The 17,802-nt window shown below is 37.6% G+C and overlaps 1 protein-coding gene and 1 long non-coding RNA gene across 9 annotated transcripts in view; one reads left to right on the top strand and one right to left on the bottom strand.

The window, feature by feature from the left end:
* The window catches only part of NFIB (nuclear factor I B), a 350,292-nt gene that overhangs the window by 271,412 nt on the left and 61,078 nt on the right, over positions 1-17,802 (top strand). For 6 of the 8 annotated variants that reach the window (XM_075209697.1, XM_075209715.1, XM_075209751.1 and 3 more), the window contains exons 7-8: positions 12,060-12,149; positions 17,026-17,154. In XM_075209697.1, coding sequence (XP_075065798.1) covers positions 12,060-12,149; positions 17,026-17,154 — 219 coding nt within the window. The remainder of the gene's footprint in view (positions 1-12,059; positions 12,150-17,025; positions 17,155-17,802) is intronic. The other 2 variants (XM_075209724.1, XM_075209743.1) reach the window with 1 other exon arrangement.
* The window catches only part of LOC142152777 (uncharacterized), a 100,634-nt gene continuing 91,248 nt past the window's right edge, over positions 8,417-17,802 (bottom strand). The window contains exon 3 of the long non-coding RNA XR_012691391.1: positions 8,417-9,247. This is a non-coding gene — a long non-coding RNA (uncharacterized LOC142152777). The remainder of the gene's footprint in view (positions 9,248-17,802) is intronic.

The following is a 17,802-nucleotide window of genomic DNA, read 5'->3' as shown; positions in this document are numbered from 1 at the left end:
CATACTTTAATTTGTTAGAGAGAGAGTCGAGTATTTCTTTCAGTAAAGCTCCCTCTTTATGGCATTAATGACACCATTAAAGTAATCTCTTGACTTTAATAGGTTCCCTTTTCCTAGCCGTTATTTAATTGTATTATCCATTTAGTATTATCATAGCTGTTTCTTGGAGGTTAGGACGTGCATAACAAATGGTCTAAGTACTTCATTAGAAGCCATCTTTCAAACCTTGACAGTGCCATAAAGTATCTTGCTATATCAGCCTAGAACTTAAGTACTGCATACTGTGGTTTTGGCTAATAGTTATTATCATTATTGTCCCGTATTTATGTATGGCAAACATTAATGATGCGCTGAACAGTCACAAATTACCTACCAATGTAAACTGAAGCAAAATGGTGAAAGTGCCCTACTCACAAGAGTGTATTATCTATTCTCCAGGTCATTGGTAGGCTGACAAACATATAGATTACTTACAAGCCATACTCAGTAAACAAATTGAATATGAGGAATTTGTCCGATCTCTAATAATGAGGTTATTCTAAAAAGAAATGGAAAAACAGTTAGTGAAATTATTGAACTATGAAGAATATGATCTGACAAGTGAATTTATTTAAGCAAAATAAGATGACATTGTCATTTAATTTGCTGATATCTGATGTGCATCATTTTTTAACATAATACAGCCCACAGCAGAAATGTATTCATTAATAACATCCACCTAGGTTTGTTATTCTTCGTTATACACCAACAAACTGCATCTGAATGCTGATTACCTACTGATTCCAAGATGCTTACATAGTTATTATTTCCAGAATCTAAAATTATAGGTAATGACACATAGCCCCTTCCCCGCTTTAACAATGCAAATTAGATTGAAATTATTGTTGTATTAAGTTTATTCTTTTGTAAAAGGTATTTAGCAGGCCTCTATCGGGTACCTGATTTCCCAATTTACAATGCAAAGTCACCAACCTTTGCTATAGATGCACTGCTCTCATCTGTTAATGAATATAAGAGTCCAGGCTAAGGTCCTGTAGGGCATGAAACTTGCCCACACTGGCAAAGTACACACACAATCCAATGCACCTGGAGAATCCAGGTCATAGGAAAGTCCTAATATTTTGTACTTGTTTGTAGGATAAGAACTCTTTTCTTACAGTGCCTGACATCACCTGCTTTGGTAAGGGCAACCACAAAACAGACAAGGCATGTTCTGTAGAATTTCCAGAGTGCAGGGCAATCCACCGAGCAGGAAATAGAAGACGCACAGGTGACATTAATATTTGCAAACTGACAAGCGGAGAGATAAGCTACAAAGATTCTTAGGCAACTTACCAGCCCTGTCGGCGATCACTTCCCCCCATGTAGTTTTTTAGACCGATATGTATATATATATATACAGAGAGAGAGAGATATAATAAATAAATATATATATATATATATATATATATATATATATATATATATAATATATATAAGCCTAGCGGCGTGTGTTAGTCTGTGTGTGGAAAAAAAAACCAAGCTGCAGCGCCACCTGCTGGGCGGAGTTATACACTGACCTACTAAATTCTTAGCATTATCTAATATCTATAATATAAATGTCTAGTGGCGTGTGTTAGTCTGTCTGTGTGTGTGTGTGGAAAAAATAAAACCAAGCTGCAGCGCCACCTGCTGGGCGGAGTTATTCACTGACCTACTAAATTCTTAGTGTGTGTGGAAAAAAAAATTCAGAAAGGGCTGAAATTTGGTATACTAAGATGTTTTTAATTTGTTCATTTAATTTGTTAATTGTTAAAAGTGTTTATAAAGATTTTAAATATATATATATATATTTCTTGAAGGAGAAGTGACAGTTGGGAGTGGTTGGTGGTTGCCGGGGGTGACAGTGGGGAGTGATTGGTGGTTGCCGGGGGTGACAGAGTGAGAGGAGTGTGATACTCAGGACCGCTGAGAGAGATCCCTGTGTCTGGATAGACATCTGGATAGATGTGGCGATGAAAATGAAGGATGAGGTGATGGAGAAGAATGATGAGGTGTTGACATGTGGACAAAACCACGTTAAAAAAGGGCGCTTACGTCGGGAAGTAACGCTCTTCCCCTGAAGAGGCCTGGGCTATGGCCCAAATGCATGACAGGAACCTTTTTAACACCTTAAGTAGCTTGATTTGACTAGAATGCATGAGTATCATGCACGGGTTAACTTGTATAAAAGTAAAAGCCTAGCGGCGTGTGTTAGTGTGTGTGAAAAAAACTATTTTCTCAGAAAGGGCTCATCCAATTGACCTGAAATTTGGTATACTGACATTATTTGACAAATAAATTAGAATAGTGAAGTCAGTTAACTTCCATCATCCCCCCTTCTCCCCGTGGGAGGGGTAGTAAAGGCTAAATTTACGAGTTGAGGGGTCCAACTAATTTTCGTGAGTTCATTTTACCTCATGAACACACATTAAAAAGGGCGCTTGAGTCGAGAAGTAACGCTCTTCTCCTGAGGAGGCCTGGGCTAGGCCCAAATGCATGACAGGAACCTTTTTAAGACCTTAAGTAGCTTGATTTGACTAGAATGCATGAGTATCATGCACGGGTTAACTTGTATATGTGTATATATATATATATATATATATATATATATATATATGTATGTATGTATATATACACTTTAAAAACATTTTTTGCCAAATAAAGAGTTAAATAGCTTCTATAAGCATTTCTCAGATTTCCTTTCTCTTACATTTAAATCTGCTGCGTCTTCCCTAATTAGATAAAAATCTGCCGAATCTTTAAAGCCTAAAGGTACTTTAACTTCATTGCATTTACAGATCAATTGTAATTGACTTTTAAAGCTATTAGCATGATCATGCTACCTGCTTAAGGATGATAAATACAAAGTACAAAAAAAATTCACAAAGTATTTCATCAAATATTTTGTGCAAAATAACAGATGAGATGGCTGAGTACTTTTTACTTCAATACAGTGTTTCAACTGACAAACTCAGCCCTCTATTAATATATTAACCTATATTAACCTGATGGGTTAAATTCGATTTCTTTACTAACCTTGTTCCTTTGTACTTCACAAGCTTACCCCCTCTCTATACCACTTCTCTTTTTTCTATCTTCCCTCTCCTTGTCTCCTTTCATAGACAAATTAATTTGAATTTTGGACACTAATAAGCCATAAAGGCCAAGAGCTAATCCTCTGAGACCTATTACGTTTTACCTAGGCTAATATTTAATTAGTAGCTAGAGTATTCTCTGAGACTTGCCTTATATAGATATTAATTTGCCCCCCTTTTTAATATAATGGGTTTTGTAAATGAAACTGCCTAACCTTCTTAAACAATAGGTCCCCCTTGCACCCAGTTATGTAATTAAATGCATGTAATTCTTTTCTCTGAAATTAATATGGATGCCTAGTAGAATGTGATTTCATAATAATGTGTCTGTGTTTTACTGTGTAATTCCGAAGAACAAGTAAGGCCAGCTTCCCACTGGTGTTGCATTAACGTGTTTTGTCTCTAGTAAAAACACGTTTAACATGCATTTATTACCAATGATTGGACATCACTGTAGGCTTCCACAATGTATTTACTTAGGTTACACACTGGAAGATAGAACAACATGCGTTCCAAAAAATGTAAGGACAGAAACCTCCTGTGGAGCAGAATGTCAAAGCTTGGCTGGAGGGATCAGTCATAATCTCCCACCCACACATTAGCTATATGCGCCAGTGCCAGCAAACACTAGTCATAAAGGTAGGGTCCTACCCATTTTAGTGCGTTCCATTGACATTAAACACTTTTAAAACACATGTAATTAACACCTTTGGATACTTAACCACTAAAATAACACAATGGAATAGTTTACGCAAGCATAACCTAGATGATTTTTTAACAATGACTTATGGGATGTTTATTAAATGCTGACTCATTCACATCTTAAATGAAATGGTAAGTATAAGTGTTGATATGCAGTCTCTATTCGTAAGAGCTACAAACATATAATGCTAATCATTCTGCTTTGTTATCCGGTGGTACGGTGTCAGGCTGAAAAGTAACAGCTAGCAAATCCGTGCAGTACACGTACATACAAATACCTCCCAACTTTTAGTTTCCTGCAGTCAGGACAATATGTCAGCACCACTGCGCACAAGAGGGAGGTATGATGGTGCTACATTGGGCATGTCCATGTCACTCAGAGGTGTGCCGCGCACTCCAGGGGCTTGTCCAGCGTTTCCACAGCGCTGGAATGTTCACAGCCTCTATCCCGTCCAATAAAAACACCCCTTGCATGGCATTGAAGGAGCACATGTTGTAAATCGAGACAGTTATAAGGTATGATATAATTGTACAGTTAAGACATATGCAGACTACAGCATTGAAAAAATCATATCTGTCATGATACTGTGAGGCTAAAAGTATATGTAATAAAGTAGTATATGTAATAAAGTATTATTTAATAGAAAGTGTAGTAAAGGAAGCATGGATTTGCCTTCCAACAGTGAAATTATTTTTTTTTGTAGTTCATATTCTCATATTTAGTTCAAATGTAACAATATAATTTGTAAACATTGCGCCTCTGAGCTAAGAGTCAGTCCCTTGACAAAACCAAGTTGGGTGCGGGGGGGGGGATTTAAAATGTGAGGATAAATTTTGAAGTCGATTGGATTTATCACCACAAAACCACACCTCCCAACTTTTTTACTTATTGAATCAGGAATCATAGTTTCTGCACCTCTAAGGGGGTGTGGTCACTTTTGAAGTGCAAGGACACCCGTAGTCACACCCCTAAAAACCACAATGAATGGTAGGTGCGCATAACACCTATACACAGCTGCTTTACTGAGTGGTGAAAGGGTCATACATCTCTACCTGTCGAAAGTCATGGCAAATTTGCCCGACAGTCGAGACTGTCAAATCTTGGGACTGTCTCACCTTAATCAGGACAGTTGGGAGGTATGCAAAAGAAGATAGGCGAGTAAAACAGATTTTATATTTCTGCAAAACAAGCCCCTAAAGGCCATTACTGTTTTTATATTTTAGGAGTTGAACTCTGTAGTAAATACAATGCTTTTGTTTTGTCTTTAATATTCCAATAATTTATTGTAAATCTCTTGTGATACATTTCTAGACTGTGCCTGCCTCTAGTGAAAGGTCTTTTTTAGACTTGTGGTGCTTAAACATTCAGTCTGCTCATCTCCTTGGTTGAATAAACATATTTATCAACAAAAAACATCCTTTTGAATGGCAAGGAAATAAAATATAAATGTAAAATATAAAAAAAATAACCAGACAGTTGTTCAAATCACTCACTGTCTATAGCAGGCTCAAGCTACCAATGGTTCTTTAGCTGTTGAACTACAATTCCTAGCTACATTGTAAGACAGCCTGTCTACCTGGAGTTGAAAACTGTAGCATTTTTCAGAGGTTAATGTTTCTTATTTGGTAAACGCATGATACATGTGTTGCAAGCAGGGCCGGATTAACCCTAGGGCTAACTGGGCTACAGCCCAGGGGCCCCGGGCATCCAGGGGGCCCTTGAAAGTGCTCAGCAGCAGTATTGATCGGTCGGGGGCGCCCACGCCGCGATCAATGCTGCTGAGCACTTTAAATGCGGTCCTTCCCCGGCACTCTGTAGACTCCTTACTGAGGAGATCTCGTGAGTCTCACTCTCACGAGATCTCCTCAGTAAAGAGCGTACAGTGCGCCGGGGAAGGACTGCAATGCCAGGAGAAGGAGGTAAGTGCCTTGGGGGTGGCTCAGCTCACCAGGGGGGCGGCTCAGATCACGGGGAGGGGGGCCCTCACGGGGGAATGGAGGTCCCCTTAGCCCAGGGGCCTCCATTCCCTTAATCCGGCCCTGGTTGCATGTATCATAATAAACCCATTTTGTGGCTGTTTTTCATGTATACAAGAGAAAGGGAGTAGTTGGAGTGGGAGTAATGTTGTGTAGGGCTCTGGAAAGGTTAATCAGCTAATAGTTTTCAAGTTATAGTTGAAAGGAGGATAAATGATAATATAAGTGTCTCTAAGTCAATAAGCTCATTGATATAATCATAGAAAGAGTCCCTCTAAAATGAAATGGCTGTAGGAAGATGTGGATTCACTCTTAAGCAATCTAGACAGTTTAGAGTATAACTGGAATCAAGCTAATGAGCTGTGAAACTATCCAGAAACACATCTGGTGGTTTCTTTTTATGCTTTTATTTATGGCTAAAAAAATTGTCTTTAAGGGTCTAAAGATATAATTATAATCTGTAATATGATTGTAATACGATATACTTTAGATTATGATTCATCCTAACTTTTGCATTATAGTTTTGTTAGTAAACCTCTTTTGCTCCCAGTACGTTCCTCAGGTCTAGCCAGTTCTTCTTCTACCTCTGCTCTACTTATATTTCTTAATAGATTACACTTTATTGATAGATTCTTTAACTATTGTTTTTAGGTTTTGTGTGCCTTTCTATGTAACGTGGCATGATGTTGTTTTTTTTCCTCTTTAGAAGCTAAATAAAATGTGCAAAGACTGTGTACAGGGCAGGGAAATGGTGAGCAAAACCTAAATAAATGCACATGCTCATCTCGATTTCAGGAAGCGGAATTAGACAGTCTGGAGTTTGATCTAACGCTCTCTGTCAACACATACTGGTCATGGGAGTCATGTATGTTAATTTTTAGATACACATTTCCTGGACAACGTACAAGAGGCTGGCAGTAATCGTATACAGTGTATTATATTAATACCATATCATTAGTCATCTGTCTACTGTAGATACCTGACCAATACATATTTATGAAAGATACACTCACTACACTTGTTTCAAGCAGCACTGTCCTTCTTCATTAAGGATGTGTTTGGTGCCTGTGTCATTGATAGTTAAAACACTATACCAATGAGCTGAAAGAATAAAATAAGCTCCATAACTGCTGCCCGAAGGCTCACTCTGCAGAAACAAGGTCAGAAATTCTGCTCTCACTTCTTCAGGGCCTTTCCACACCTGCAATGCAGAGCAGAGGAATACTCTGCCAAAATGGAAATCATCATTATATACACTGTAAACGTTGAGAAAATTTTGGCCTGAACATGAACTCATGAGTCATTGGAGAAAATCGAATTATTAACAACAATAGCACCATTTCATATGCTATAGCATCATTTACCCTTAGAGACATATGGAAGTCCTTGCTTCGATATTGTTCTTACTTTTCCATTGTCGTTTTTATATCCACCTTCCAATTTTGGAATAATTTATGTTTTTTCCAAAGTAGTATACACACAATATAGCACTTATGTCCCAGGTGTTAGATAATTCCGACTTTACTTACACATAATCAAAATATACTTCATATTCAGTAGAATTCTGTATGTGTGTGTAGAAAATCAGTAGATAGAGACACTGAAATAGAAAGATGAATACTAAGTTCAGTCAGACACAGGCAAACGATGAAAGCTCTATAAGGCCATTTGTCTGTTCAGCTCTGTGCTGCTTTATGCCCTGTTGGTCCTTTAGTCTGGTTTATTTCCCAATGGACCAAGATCTTATTCTGTGCTTTATGCCCTGCAGAGCTTCACCCCTGACCCAAGCTCATATGTAAATAACAGTTTCTGCAGGTGAAGCTCAGTGGGTCGTAAATTAGAGATTAGGGCTGAACTTGATCTTAGTATTTTCCACATCACATGATTATCTCCACATCACAGTACCACCTCTGCACAATGCAGATATGTCACCCAAACCAAGCAGCCATCTGAGATCAAAGGAGGAAGGACATGCGGTTTGTACCATGTTGTCTACCGCCTTCCTCTGCCGGAAAGAGCTGAATGGTTCCTGCTTACTTCATTAAAGCAGTATAGGGCATTTTTAGGCAGGGTTTTATTAGTTATTGAAGTATTAGTGGGTCACTGGTGCTCCCAGTGAAGGGTGAGTTGGGGGTTTGAGGTGCATTTTGTGTAGAGTCTGAAGGACAATGGAAGGGGTGTGTGGCATCCTTTTAGCAAATGATAGGTATGGCAAGTGTTTCAGAGTAAATAGCTTTCTAAACGGCATATAGTGGGTGAGTGGGCATTGTGGGGGTGTCTGAAAGTTATTTTTGGGCGAATGGGTAAATCCGAAGGGTGTTTTGACGTATATATATAGGACCTATTCTACGGGAATGTGGTGTCTTTGATTAAATGTATTGTTTTAACTTATTAATGAGCTTAAGGGTAATGTGCGGTATCAGGTTGCCCATCACTGGTTTATATCACATCCATTTTTCAGCAGATTATAAAAAATAATGGATAAATGTATTTGTAACTGCAGATTAAAAAAAAATGGGCATATCATTATATAGGAAGAGTTAGATTGGCCTTTATAATCTCAAAGTCATTATTGCATTTGAAAATTAATCAGTGAAATGACATCAGTAGTACTTCACATTAAACAGGTTTTCAACTTCGAAAACATGTTTTTACTAAACCTCCTCACTTTCCAATAACCATTAAAGAAAGGAAAATAAGGATGGACTGTAGCAATTCTAGTTCTACCTAATTCCCAGCAATCCAATAAACAACAAATAGCAATCTATGATACGCATAAAAATCAAAATTTGACCACAAATCAGCTGCATATGAGTTCATATCTAACTTTAGGTAGTGAAATGTCCCAAAACTTTATAGTCAAAAGTGATGACGTTTCTCTTCGGTTATTATCCCTCCACCCAAATACAAATGTCATCCAAAATAGAAAAAACAGCAACTTATATAAATGAAAACATATCACATTCACTTTATTACAATCACAGGGGATTGTTTCTTTTTTCTGTGCAGAAATGGTGTAAAACTCAAACCATGCACATGCATGTGAATGCGACAGACATTTATTTACTCCCATATGGTGTTCACACAATCTTCCTTTTCACTTAGCAGAATATCATCCTTACGTTGTTGTCTCGCATATGTAAACAAACAAAATAAAATGCCAATAATGAAAATACGTTGGGGAAATTTCTTGATGACTACAAAATATTACACTCGCATTCAATACAGAAGGAAGGGCCCTTTAAGAATTTTCTTGATTGGTGGGCTGGAGAATGATAGGATCTTGTGCTTTGGTAGGGTTATTACAAAGCTCAGCTGTCTCCATAGCAGGAGAGATTCAACAAAGTTTTTCTAATTGAAAGCTTTGGAGCCACTATGCCGATCCTCCCCTGCGGAGCCGAACGGGATCCTCAGACGTCCTCGGAAGTTTGGATGGTATAAAAAAATAGAACCTAAAGATAAAATGATAATTTCTTTATTAAACACTAAAATATGTAAGCTGGTTTTATTAAAGTTATGAGGTTAATTCTTGGATGTACAATGGCCCTGCTTTGTTGTCCTGCTAGTAAGTGGTTAATTAAAACTTTTTCACCTTGTATTAATTTCAAAATGTCAATTTGTCTGAAAGGGGGAACTAAGCAAACATATCTTTTTTCTCTTCTTTTCATTCTGCCAGTTAATTACTCATGGTTGAAATTTCATCATTCAACAACTGTTACAGGATCAGGTCCATATGCCTTGTCATATGGACGAATAACTATTTTAATTGTGCCTTTAGATAGAACAATTCAACCTCATTATCTCTCGTACACCCTCCAGTATATGTGGAAACTGGATATGACAGTATGCCTGTATTTTATATGGTTTTCAAAAAAAATGATTCCAGTGCATTATTCTATTTTATTTGAAATAAAAAACGTTTGAAATTGAACTTCAATTACCATATCATTTATTTGCGTTAAAATTAACTTCTATCTTTGCACTAGCTATTTTTAACAAAAATAGTTTTGTTAATGTATTTGTTTTTCATTTACGTTTAAGCCCAGAGACGTGTAGTTTCCCTCATTGTGAATTCTATTATATGGCATTTGGTACAGTGATCTCTAGATCTGGATCTCATGTCTAAGTCTGGCAAGCCGCTAGTGACAGCTTCATATATAAAATAAATATCCCAACTAATCTGGAAGCTGTGGCACAGCCAAATACTCTCAATCCAACTCCAGTATATGTTATTATGTGTGAATGTACCGTGTTTTAGCTGTGCTTGGACTTGTGTGCTGGAATCTTTTTCAGAACTGCAACCTCAGTAAACATCAGAAAAGTGAACATATGCTTCTTTGCTTGCAGGAAGCCAAGCAGGTGTCTGCAGTGAGCAGGTGTTCCTGTGGATGTTTGAACTTGCCCCCAGATCACTAGTTGTCTGCCATGATGTTCCCCTAACAGGTGGCTAGAGGCTCTTGGCTGACCATGTGATGTTTGTCGAGAAAGCTACCAGGGATGGCTGGAGGCAGGGGAAGAGGGTCTTTCTCTATTGCTTTGATGAGGAAATTTCACAAACTCATGTCTCATTAGCGTTTCCTATGGTCCTTTAGGAAGAGAACAACAGTTTAATTAAGAGCTCCCGTAAAACACGTTCCCGCACACTCCCCCCCCCCCCCCACCCCTGCAGCATTGTAGCACATCAGAGTCCATAAGAGTTGCCCCAGGCTGAGTCAAACAGATATGCATCTGGCTCTCCATTTGTGCAAGCTGTCAATACATACAGAAAGCCTCACACCAGCTTCCTTTAGACTTCTCTCCAGATAGAGTTCCTTGTCGAGGGATCAATTTTGACGACTTTATTATGTACATAAGCCTGATCACTTTGATGTGGTGCTGGGAAATTGATGACCCCCCGGATCCCAAGAATGTGCATCACATCGTATTGTGACCTCCTTATGCAACAAATGATCCTTTATCCCAGAATGTGACATATTTAAATCACTACCTGCCCATATTATAGTTTCAGGCTTATTTTCTTCTCTAGGATGAACGTTAAAGGCATAATCATTAAACATACTGCAGCTATTGGATAAATGACAAGCACTATGGAAAATGAGTGCAGAAAGAGAGCACTGCATAGTCAGATTTGAAATGATGATGGTCACTTTTAGTGGCTGTGTGGGATAGACATCCATTTGTATAGTATGTTTCCAGTGGTGTGTGCAGCACATCTGCAGAGTAGTGGAGTGTGTACTATGTCCCAATGACTTGTCAATTACTGGTTTGTTTAGTTAACCATTAATAACAGTGGGAGCTTATTATTGTATTGTATTTCTGAAAATGCTGCGGTTTTAACGCTTTTAAACATGCCAACTTGGCGTTGACATAAGTACCTTTTTGGATCCATAATTGTTTGTGTATACTTTTACTACTGTTTTTATTGTGAACTAGTAATTATACACTTTTGGGCACACCCTCTCACAGGCTTTCAGAAAGTGTCTGATTAACCATCCAACTTCTGTATTATTATAACACTGTATATGTTAAGCTATAAGCTATATGTTCACAGTAGTATGTGTAATTGTCTAAGCATATTATTGAAGTGCAAGGAGAAATGTCTATTTGCATTCATTATAAGTGTTATTCTGTGTCCATTTAAAAGGATTGGTGTCATGCTAATATAGTTTGACAGTTTTGCATTGTTAGTCGGACATCTATTGGACATAGTCAGAAGGATAATAAAAGCCAGACTAGCGAGTATGTTTTAATTTTACATCACTTTGCTCATAATCTGAAATGTTAGTTGCAACAACTGAAGTTTCAACATGAGAATTGTGTTTTTCTCTGCAGGACATGAGAATGAAGCTTACTAATGTAAGGCTTTCATTGATAATGAAAGAAATACATAAAATACAGATTTTTGTTACTGTGTTTTTTATGGGCAACTAAACTTGGTACCATTCTCAAATTTTCTTTACTGGCTATCCCACAAAAAGTTATTAATGAGGCATAGAAAGTGACAGCATGTAAGGGAATCACAACATAAAGATGAACCATTTTTTTGTTTCAATGGTGACAACTGTGCAGCTACAGCACTCACCAAGCCCACATCCAGATTTTGAGCTCTAGTGTGACTATGTTAAGTCAATATCTCAGCCGTTTTAACATGCTTAGGGGGGATAGCATTCAGAAAAACTTGAAGCAGCTGACCATTTATTACAGCAGAGTTTAATTTGAAGAAAGTCATTAAGCCCCACTCATTTTTTGTGACATCACATACAGAGTTCACAGGCCAGCCAACCAGAAGCAAGCAGTGGAAAATGGAGGATGTCGAGGCTTCTGACTGTTGTTGGCTTAAGATCAAAATGCAAGGTGAGAGTTGGGAGGTTTACGTTTACTTTAAAGTGTGTTGAGGGTTCATTAAAAATCAAAATGTAAAAACATACAAAAAACATTTTCTTTGTTTGTTTGTTGACGTTGCTAAGCAGATGTGCAAAATAAGAACAAATGAAATGGGACTTTGTATGTAGCTATGTTCTCATGTTGACCAAATATTCTAAAAGAGGTTATAACTGTTGTAAGGCTCATACCCACTTGTGTTTTTAAAACACACATAGATGGGTTTGATACTAGAAACCATATTGTTTTTAGTGTTACAATACCCATTGACGTTTTACTTGTGTTACATTGCAATAGCATTGTGGTAGCATTTTTTGGAATGCCATTTGTTCCTATCTTTGCCTTTGTCACATGTAAAGGAATCGGGAAGAGAGGGGACTCTAGAGTCTTTGCAAAAATGCACATTATCCAACGCGTTTGCGTTTGATATGTGTTTTAGAAGTTCCATTCAAACTACAAGTAAAATACCATGGGTATGAGGCTTTAATTGAGTAATAATTAATTCAAGCAGCTCTAAAGTAAGGAATAAAAAAAGATGGTGTCAATATAAGCAGTTATTAATGTGAATTGGAAGGACACTTTTGTAAGTGATTGTTGCAGAATCATGCATTTGATGTATCATCAGAGTGGCATTGTCAACCAATGAAAACATTTACTAGTGTGTAGCATGCAAATATAATATAACTGCTTACTATTTATTAAAGTCTTATCAATATACTTGAACAGTACCTTAAATACGTGAATGAGTAGCTCAGGCTTAAACGTAAACCGCTGTGCATGAGTCGCAAGTAGCGCAAAGTACTTGTTGTTTTGTTCAAGAGTTAATTGCAACATCTACCCCTCTTGATTGGGAAAGAAATTCAATCTTTTATATATTCTGTCTTTTGTGATGGCTTGTGAACAGCAGAATGAAGCATTTGTGTCTAGTGAAAGTATTCTGTTACTGACAACCCAGGACAGACACAATATGGTATTCAGTAGCAATGTATATAGGCTATTAGTACACTTGTCCATGTCTACAGACAATGATGGCTGGATGTTTTAACAACAGGAGATAACATACAAACCAGGAGAAGTCTGACAGCACTTAAGGGAAATATTTGATTAAACTTTCACAGTTCGCCCCATTGGCTATTTAGCAAATTCGCTGCTACAAGTAAGGCTTTGTGTTCACACTCCCATATTAAAAATGTTTCTGGTCTAAACCTTTCTCAGGCAACAGCTAAATTGCTACTTATAGACTTATGGGTACAGGTTTTCCTGAAACTTGTCATGTGAAATCTTTATATTATGGGTTTTGCTAGCCATAAATCATATCAAACATTAATGTTGTGCTGGTTTTAATTTCATTTTAGTTAATTTAGAAGAATTGGTTGCAGGGTGGAAGGAGTGCATCACTGGGCCCCAAAGCAAAATGTGGTAGGAGCCCAGCGATGTCATTCTCGCCTCCCGGGGGCCCCCTTTTCTGCTCTCATAAGAGGAGAGTAGTGACCACTTCTGAGCATGCGCCCTGCTATTGAGAGCAGAGCTTGGGACCCAGAGGGCTCTGGGCCTAATAGCTGCAGCACCCTATAATTACACCCCTGCTTGGGTGTAATTTACCCAATTGCCCTTCATGAAAACAATTCTGTATTTACAGTAATGCAATTCCAGGGTGACCTGTAATATGCGATGTGCAGCCATGTAAATTATTGCTTTATTACTATTGCTTTTTAATCCACAAAGGTTGCCTTTTTGATTTATATGCATATTGACATTGTTCAACTGTCTGCAGAGTGTGCTCCATTTTAATGGACAGTAGCCAGTGATAACATTTTACCAGGATGCACTGCAGGGTAGGTGCAGTTTAACAAGACTATTGTTAAACTGAGGGTGCTCTGCATATTACCATGTTAACTTTTAAACAATGCAGAAAAACTAGAAACTAAAATCATGGTCTCTTATTTCTCATCCTGTGGTTTATTTACAGGTTGTCCTGGTATCATACTACTGTATGTGCATAATTCTTCAGAGACCTAGCAAATGCAGTGTACATTTCAGTGTAATTAAATCTAATGTGTGATAGAGATTTTGATAAAAACACAGATCACTGTGTTAACTTGCAACATAAAATAGACATTTGTTTTAAAACAGACAATTGGTATTAAGTTCATAGAACTTTACAAGCCAAACACTAAAGTAAGGAATACATTTTCTACATTATTTATTGTCTGCCAGTATGACACACAGGCCTGCAATGACCTACACGGCATCATAATGACACTTAGGGCTATATTTACTGAACTGCGGGTTTGAAAAAGTGGAGATGTTGCCTATAGCAACCAATCAGATTCTAGCTGTCATTTTGTAGAATGTACTAAATACATAATAACTAGAATCTGGTTGCTATAGGCAACATCTCCACTTTTTCAAACCCGCAGTTTATTAAATATACCCCTTAATATACTTAGAGTTCTAAGTAGTTAAATACAATAAACTTTCACCGGTAGTATTCAACATTTTTGTTTGTGATCCAGCAATAAAGTACAGATTTGATCCTCTCGTATTTTGTGTTATAAATATAGTTTAGAGAAAGTACGGCAATAAAATATTTTACTCTAATTTTACTATTTGGGGTACAAAAATTGATATTACAGAAATCCAATATATTCATGTTACATAAATAAATATGTGTATAAACATGCATGGCTACTCTCCCTGAATGTCTGGGAGGCGCCTTTACGTGTCCTAGCGGAGGCGGGGCATGATGAAGTGTTTTGCTCCTGCTGTACTGTGCTGTGAATCTCTGCATTTCATAGCAGGGGACCACACCTCTTACCACATATGTCACCTGACCTTCTCTCCAGAAGATCCCAGAGGGGGGGTTATAAAAGTTAGCAAGTATGTATATAAATATAAGATGTACAGTAAAAGTTGATAAGGACACATCTGTTTCTGTGATCTAACACTGTATTTGAAAAGGAAACCATTTTGCCCTTAGATTAGCCATAGTTTGCATGGCAAGGTAGCTGTGTCTGACCCTTCAGTTATAGCCATATTTATCTGTACATCAAAACTACAAGACTGTAAAACCTCTTATCAGTAATGATTACAGGATTAAAATGTTACAGCTATAAATAAGATTGCAAAATGCAGAGTATTTTAGCCTACAACTTCGTAAAAGCCTAAAAAATCTTAGGAAAATGTGCTATTGGGGCTTCAGGATTATTTACAAAAAAATAAAACATTTGTGCAAAACAAGGGTAAACCTGTCTTAGAGGCACAGTACTCAAATCCATTATCTACTGTGTTTACGTTTAGTGATGATGATTTTGGCCACTAGGGGAGTCATAGAATTTGATTTGATGGCAGATAAGAACCGCTTGGCCCATCTAGTCTGCCCATTGTTTTATTAACCTATGGTAGCCTTAGTCTGTATAATCTAGCAGTTTATGTTGGCTGGTCAAGTAGAAAGGTGCCCTCCCCACTCAGAAAATATACTGACAAAAGAATGAAGGTTAAATCTTACTTAGAAATAGGGTATTTTTTCTTTAAAGCCTCCACTTCAAAACACATTAGGAAGCGGACAGTAATTGCAGTGCTATGCACTGTTCTGTGGATGTATAAAAGACATGAGGTGACAGTATTAAGAATGTGACACTAATAAATTTACATGTGGCAGTATCATGATTTCAGTAGTGCTGAAGCAGCACATCTACCTTTTAATAACCATAATGTTTCTCCAGTCTCCTGTAGTAAGTGTCACAGTGTTCGTCCTTCATTTTCTATTACTGCTTTGTTTGTTCTTAAGCAATTTAAAGAAAAACTATAGGCAATGAAGTGCTTTGCATTTAATTTTTACTTTTGCAAGCACTGAAATGGATTTTTCAAAATGTGCATTTAGAGGGAGTTCCAGAGTGATACCACAAACTTTTCTGAGCAACGTGCCAGTTGATAAAGACTAACTGTTTGGATGGGCACTTTGCAGAACGTAAGACCTGATGAGAATTCAATCAGTGCTTAGGACAAAGACCTCATTATGTGGAAGTCTCTACTGCTCCAATCCTTGGCTGAGGGCTTTGTATATTTAAGAGCCTTGAAACAACACTGATTGTGTCTCTATGTCATTATGCATATCTTTGGCATGAGCTGTACTGTTGTATTTTTTACTTTATCTCTGCTTCTTTTTCTCTCTTAAGCAAATGTCTCACATTCTGTAACAGACTCGCTGGCTCTGCCATATTGATAATTTGACTTTTTGCTTATAGATATTGACTTTTTGCTTAAAGATATTTTGTACATATATTTGATTGCAGGTCAAGTCAGTCTGCACATTGCTTCGTGGGTGCTAAGGATGGGGATTACCTACTGAATCTGCATTACCCTATTATAGGATTCATGGTTCCAAGCTTTGAGAAAAGCAAAACAAATTTGTAAAGCTAATTTTACTTAACAATGTTATATGTTTATTTTGCCCAGTCTGGAGTATTTTAGATATAACTGCTGCATTACATTACTCCAGCGATACAACTGTCTGGTATGAAAGGAATGTTATTTTCTTTTAATAGGCTGAAGACAGGCAAACTGTTATTAACGTTTGCATGTAGAGGGCAGTGATTTGTGCTTGTTCACTTGCATGTCAGAAAGAGGTCTGGTAGATAAACTACGAGGGCATGTAGCAGAAACGGTGCCAATGATGTACTGTTTGTTTGTGGCAGTGATCTGTGGTGAGGGAAACTTCATTTTCTGAAGAATAATAATATGTACAATCATGTAATAGTCTAATGGATATAAGCATAAGAAAAAAAATGTTTTAGATGCTCCCCTTTCCTGCTGGGATCTTGACAATTTGTTGTATTATTTTAAACAGATATGTCCTCTCCAACAATGAAGAAACCTGAAAAGCCATTGTTTAGCCCAACATCTCCACAGGATTCTTCGAGACTGAGCACTTTTCCCCAACATCATCACCCGGGGATTCCAGGAGTGGGACATAGTGGTAAGTGCAACATATACTGCCATCAAGTCTAGTTTTCCCAACACGTGCAAGGTATAACACTAGTAGCACTTAATACATAGTACAAAATGGCTAGGTACACACTACATGGATTTCAGCTGATTATTGTGCCAATCACTCGATAAACAACTCTTCAGCCCAATATCACATTAGTGTGTATGCGCCAATGATAGACTATTATTGTTCCAAAGTACATCGTATCGTTTCATTTGATTTTCAAACCGGACTAAAATTCTCATTCAACGATCGGAGGATGTCGATCCAATTCTGCAATCTGTATGCACTCACACCAGCTGTGTCCATAGATCTCTATGTAGTGGGCAGAGTCCCAGTCTTTTCAGCCGATGGTTATGACATCATCATCATCATCATCATCAACATTTATTTATATAGCGCCAGCACATTCCGTAGCACTTTACAATTGGGAACAAACATTGATAAGACAATACTGGGTAATACATACAGACAGAGAGGTAAGAGAACCCTGCTCGCAAGCTTACAATCTATATGACAGATGAAGAGCACAGATCTGACAGTAAAACGTGCATAGTGTGTACACATGAATCGGCATGCTGATCGGGACTTTTATTTTTCTGTCATTAAAGATGTGGCATCAGGAGATATTTTTTG

Source organism: Mixophyes fleayi, chromosome 1 (assembly GCF_038048845.1).
Source record: "Mixophyes fleayi isolate aMixFle1 chromosome 1, aMixFle1.hap1, whole genome shotgun sequence".
Classification (NCBI taxonomy): Eukaryota; Metazoa; Chordata; class Amphibia; order Anura; family Limnodynastidae; genus Mixophyes; species Mixophyes fleayi.
The sequence above is the reverse complement of the archived record's forward strand: the minus strand, read 5'-3'. Positions and strand labels throughout refer to the sequence as shown.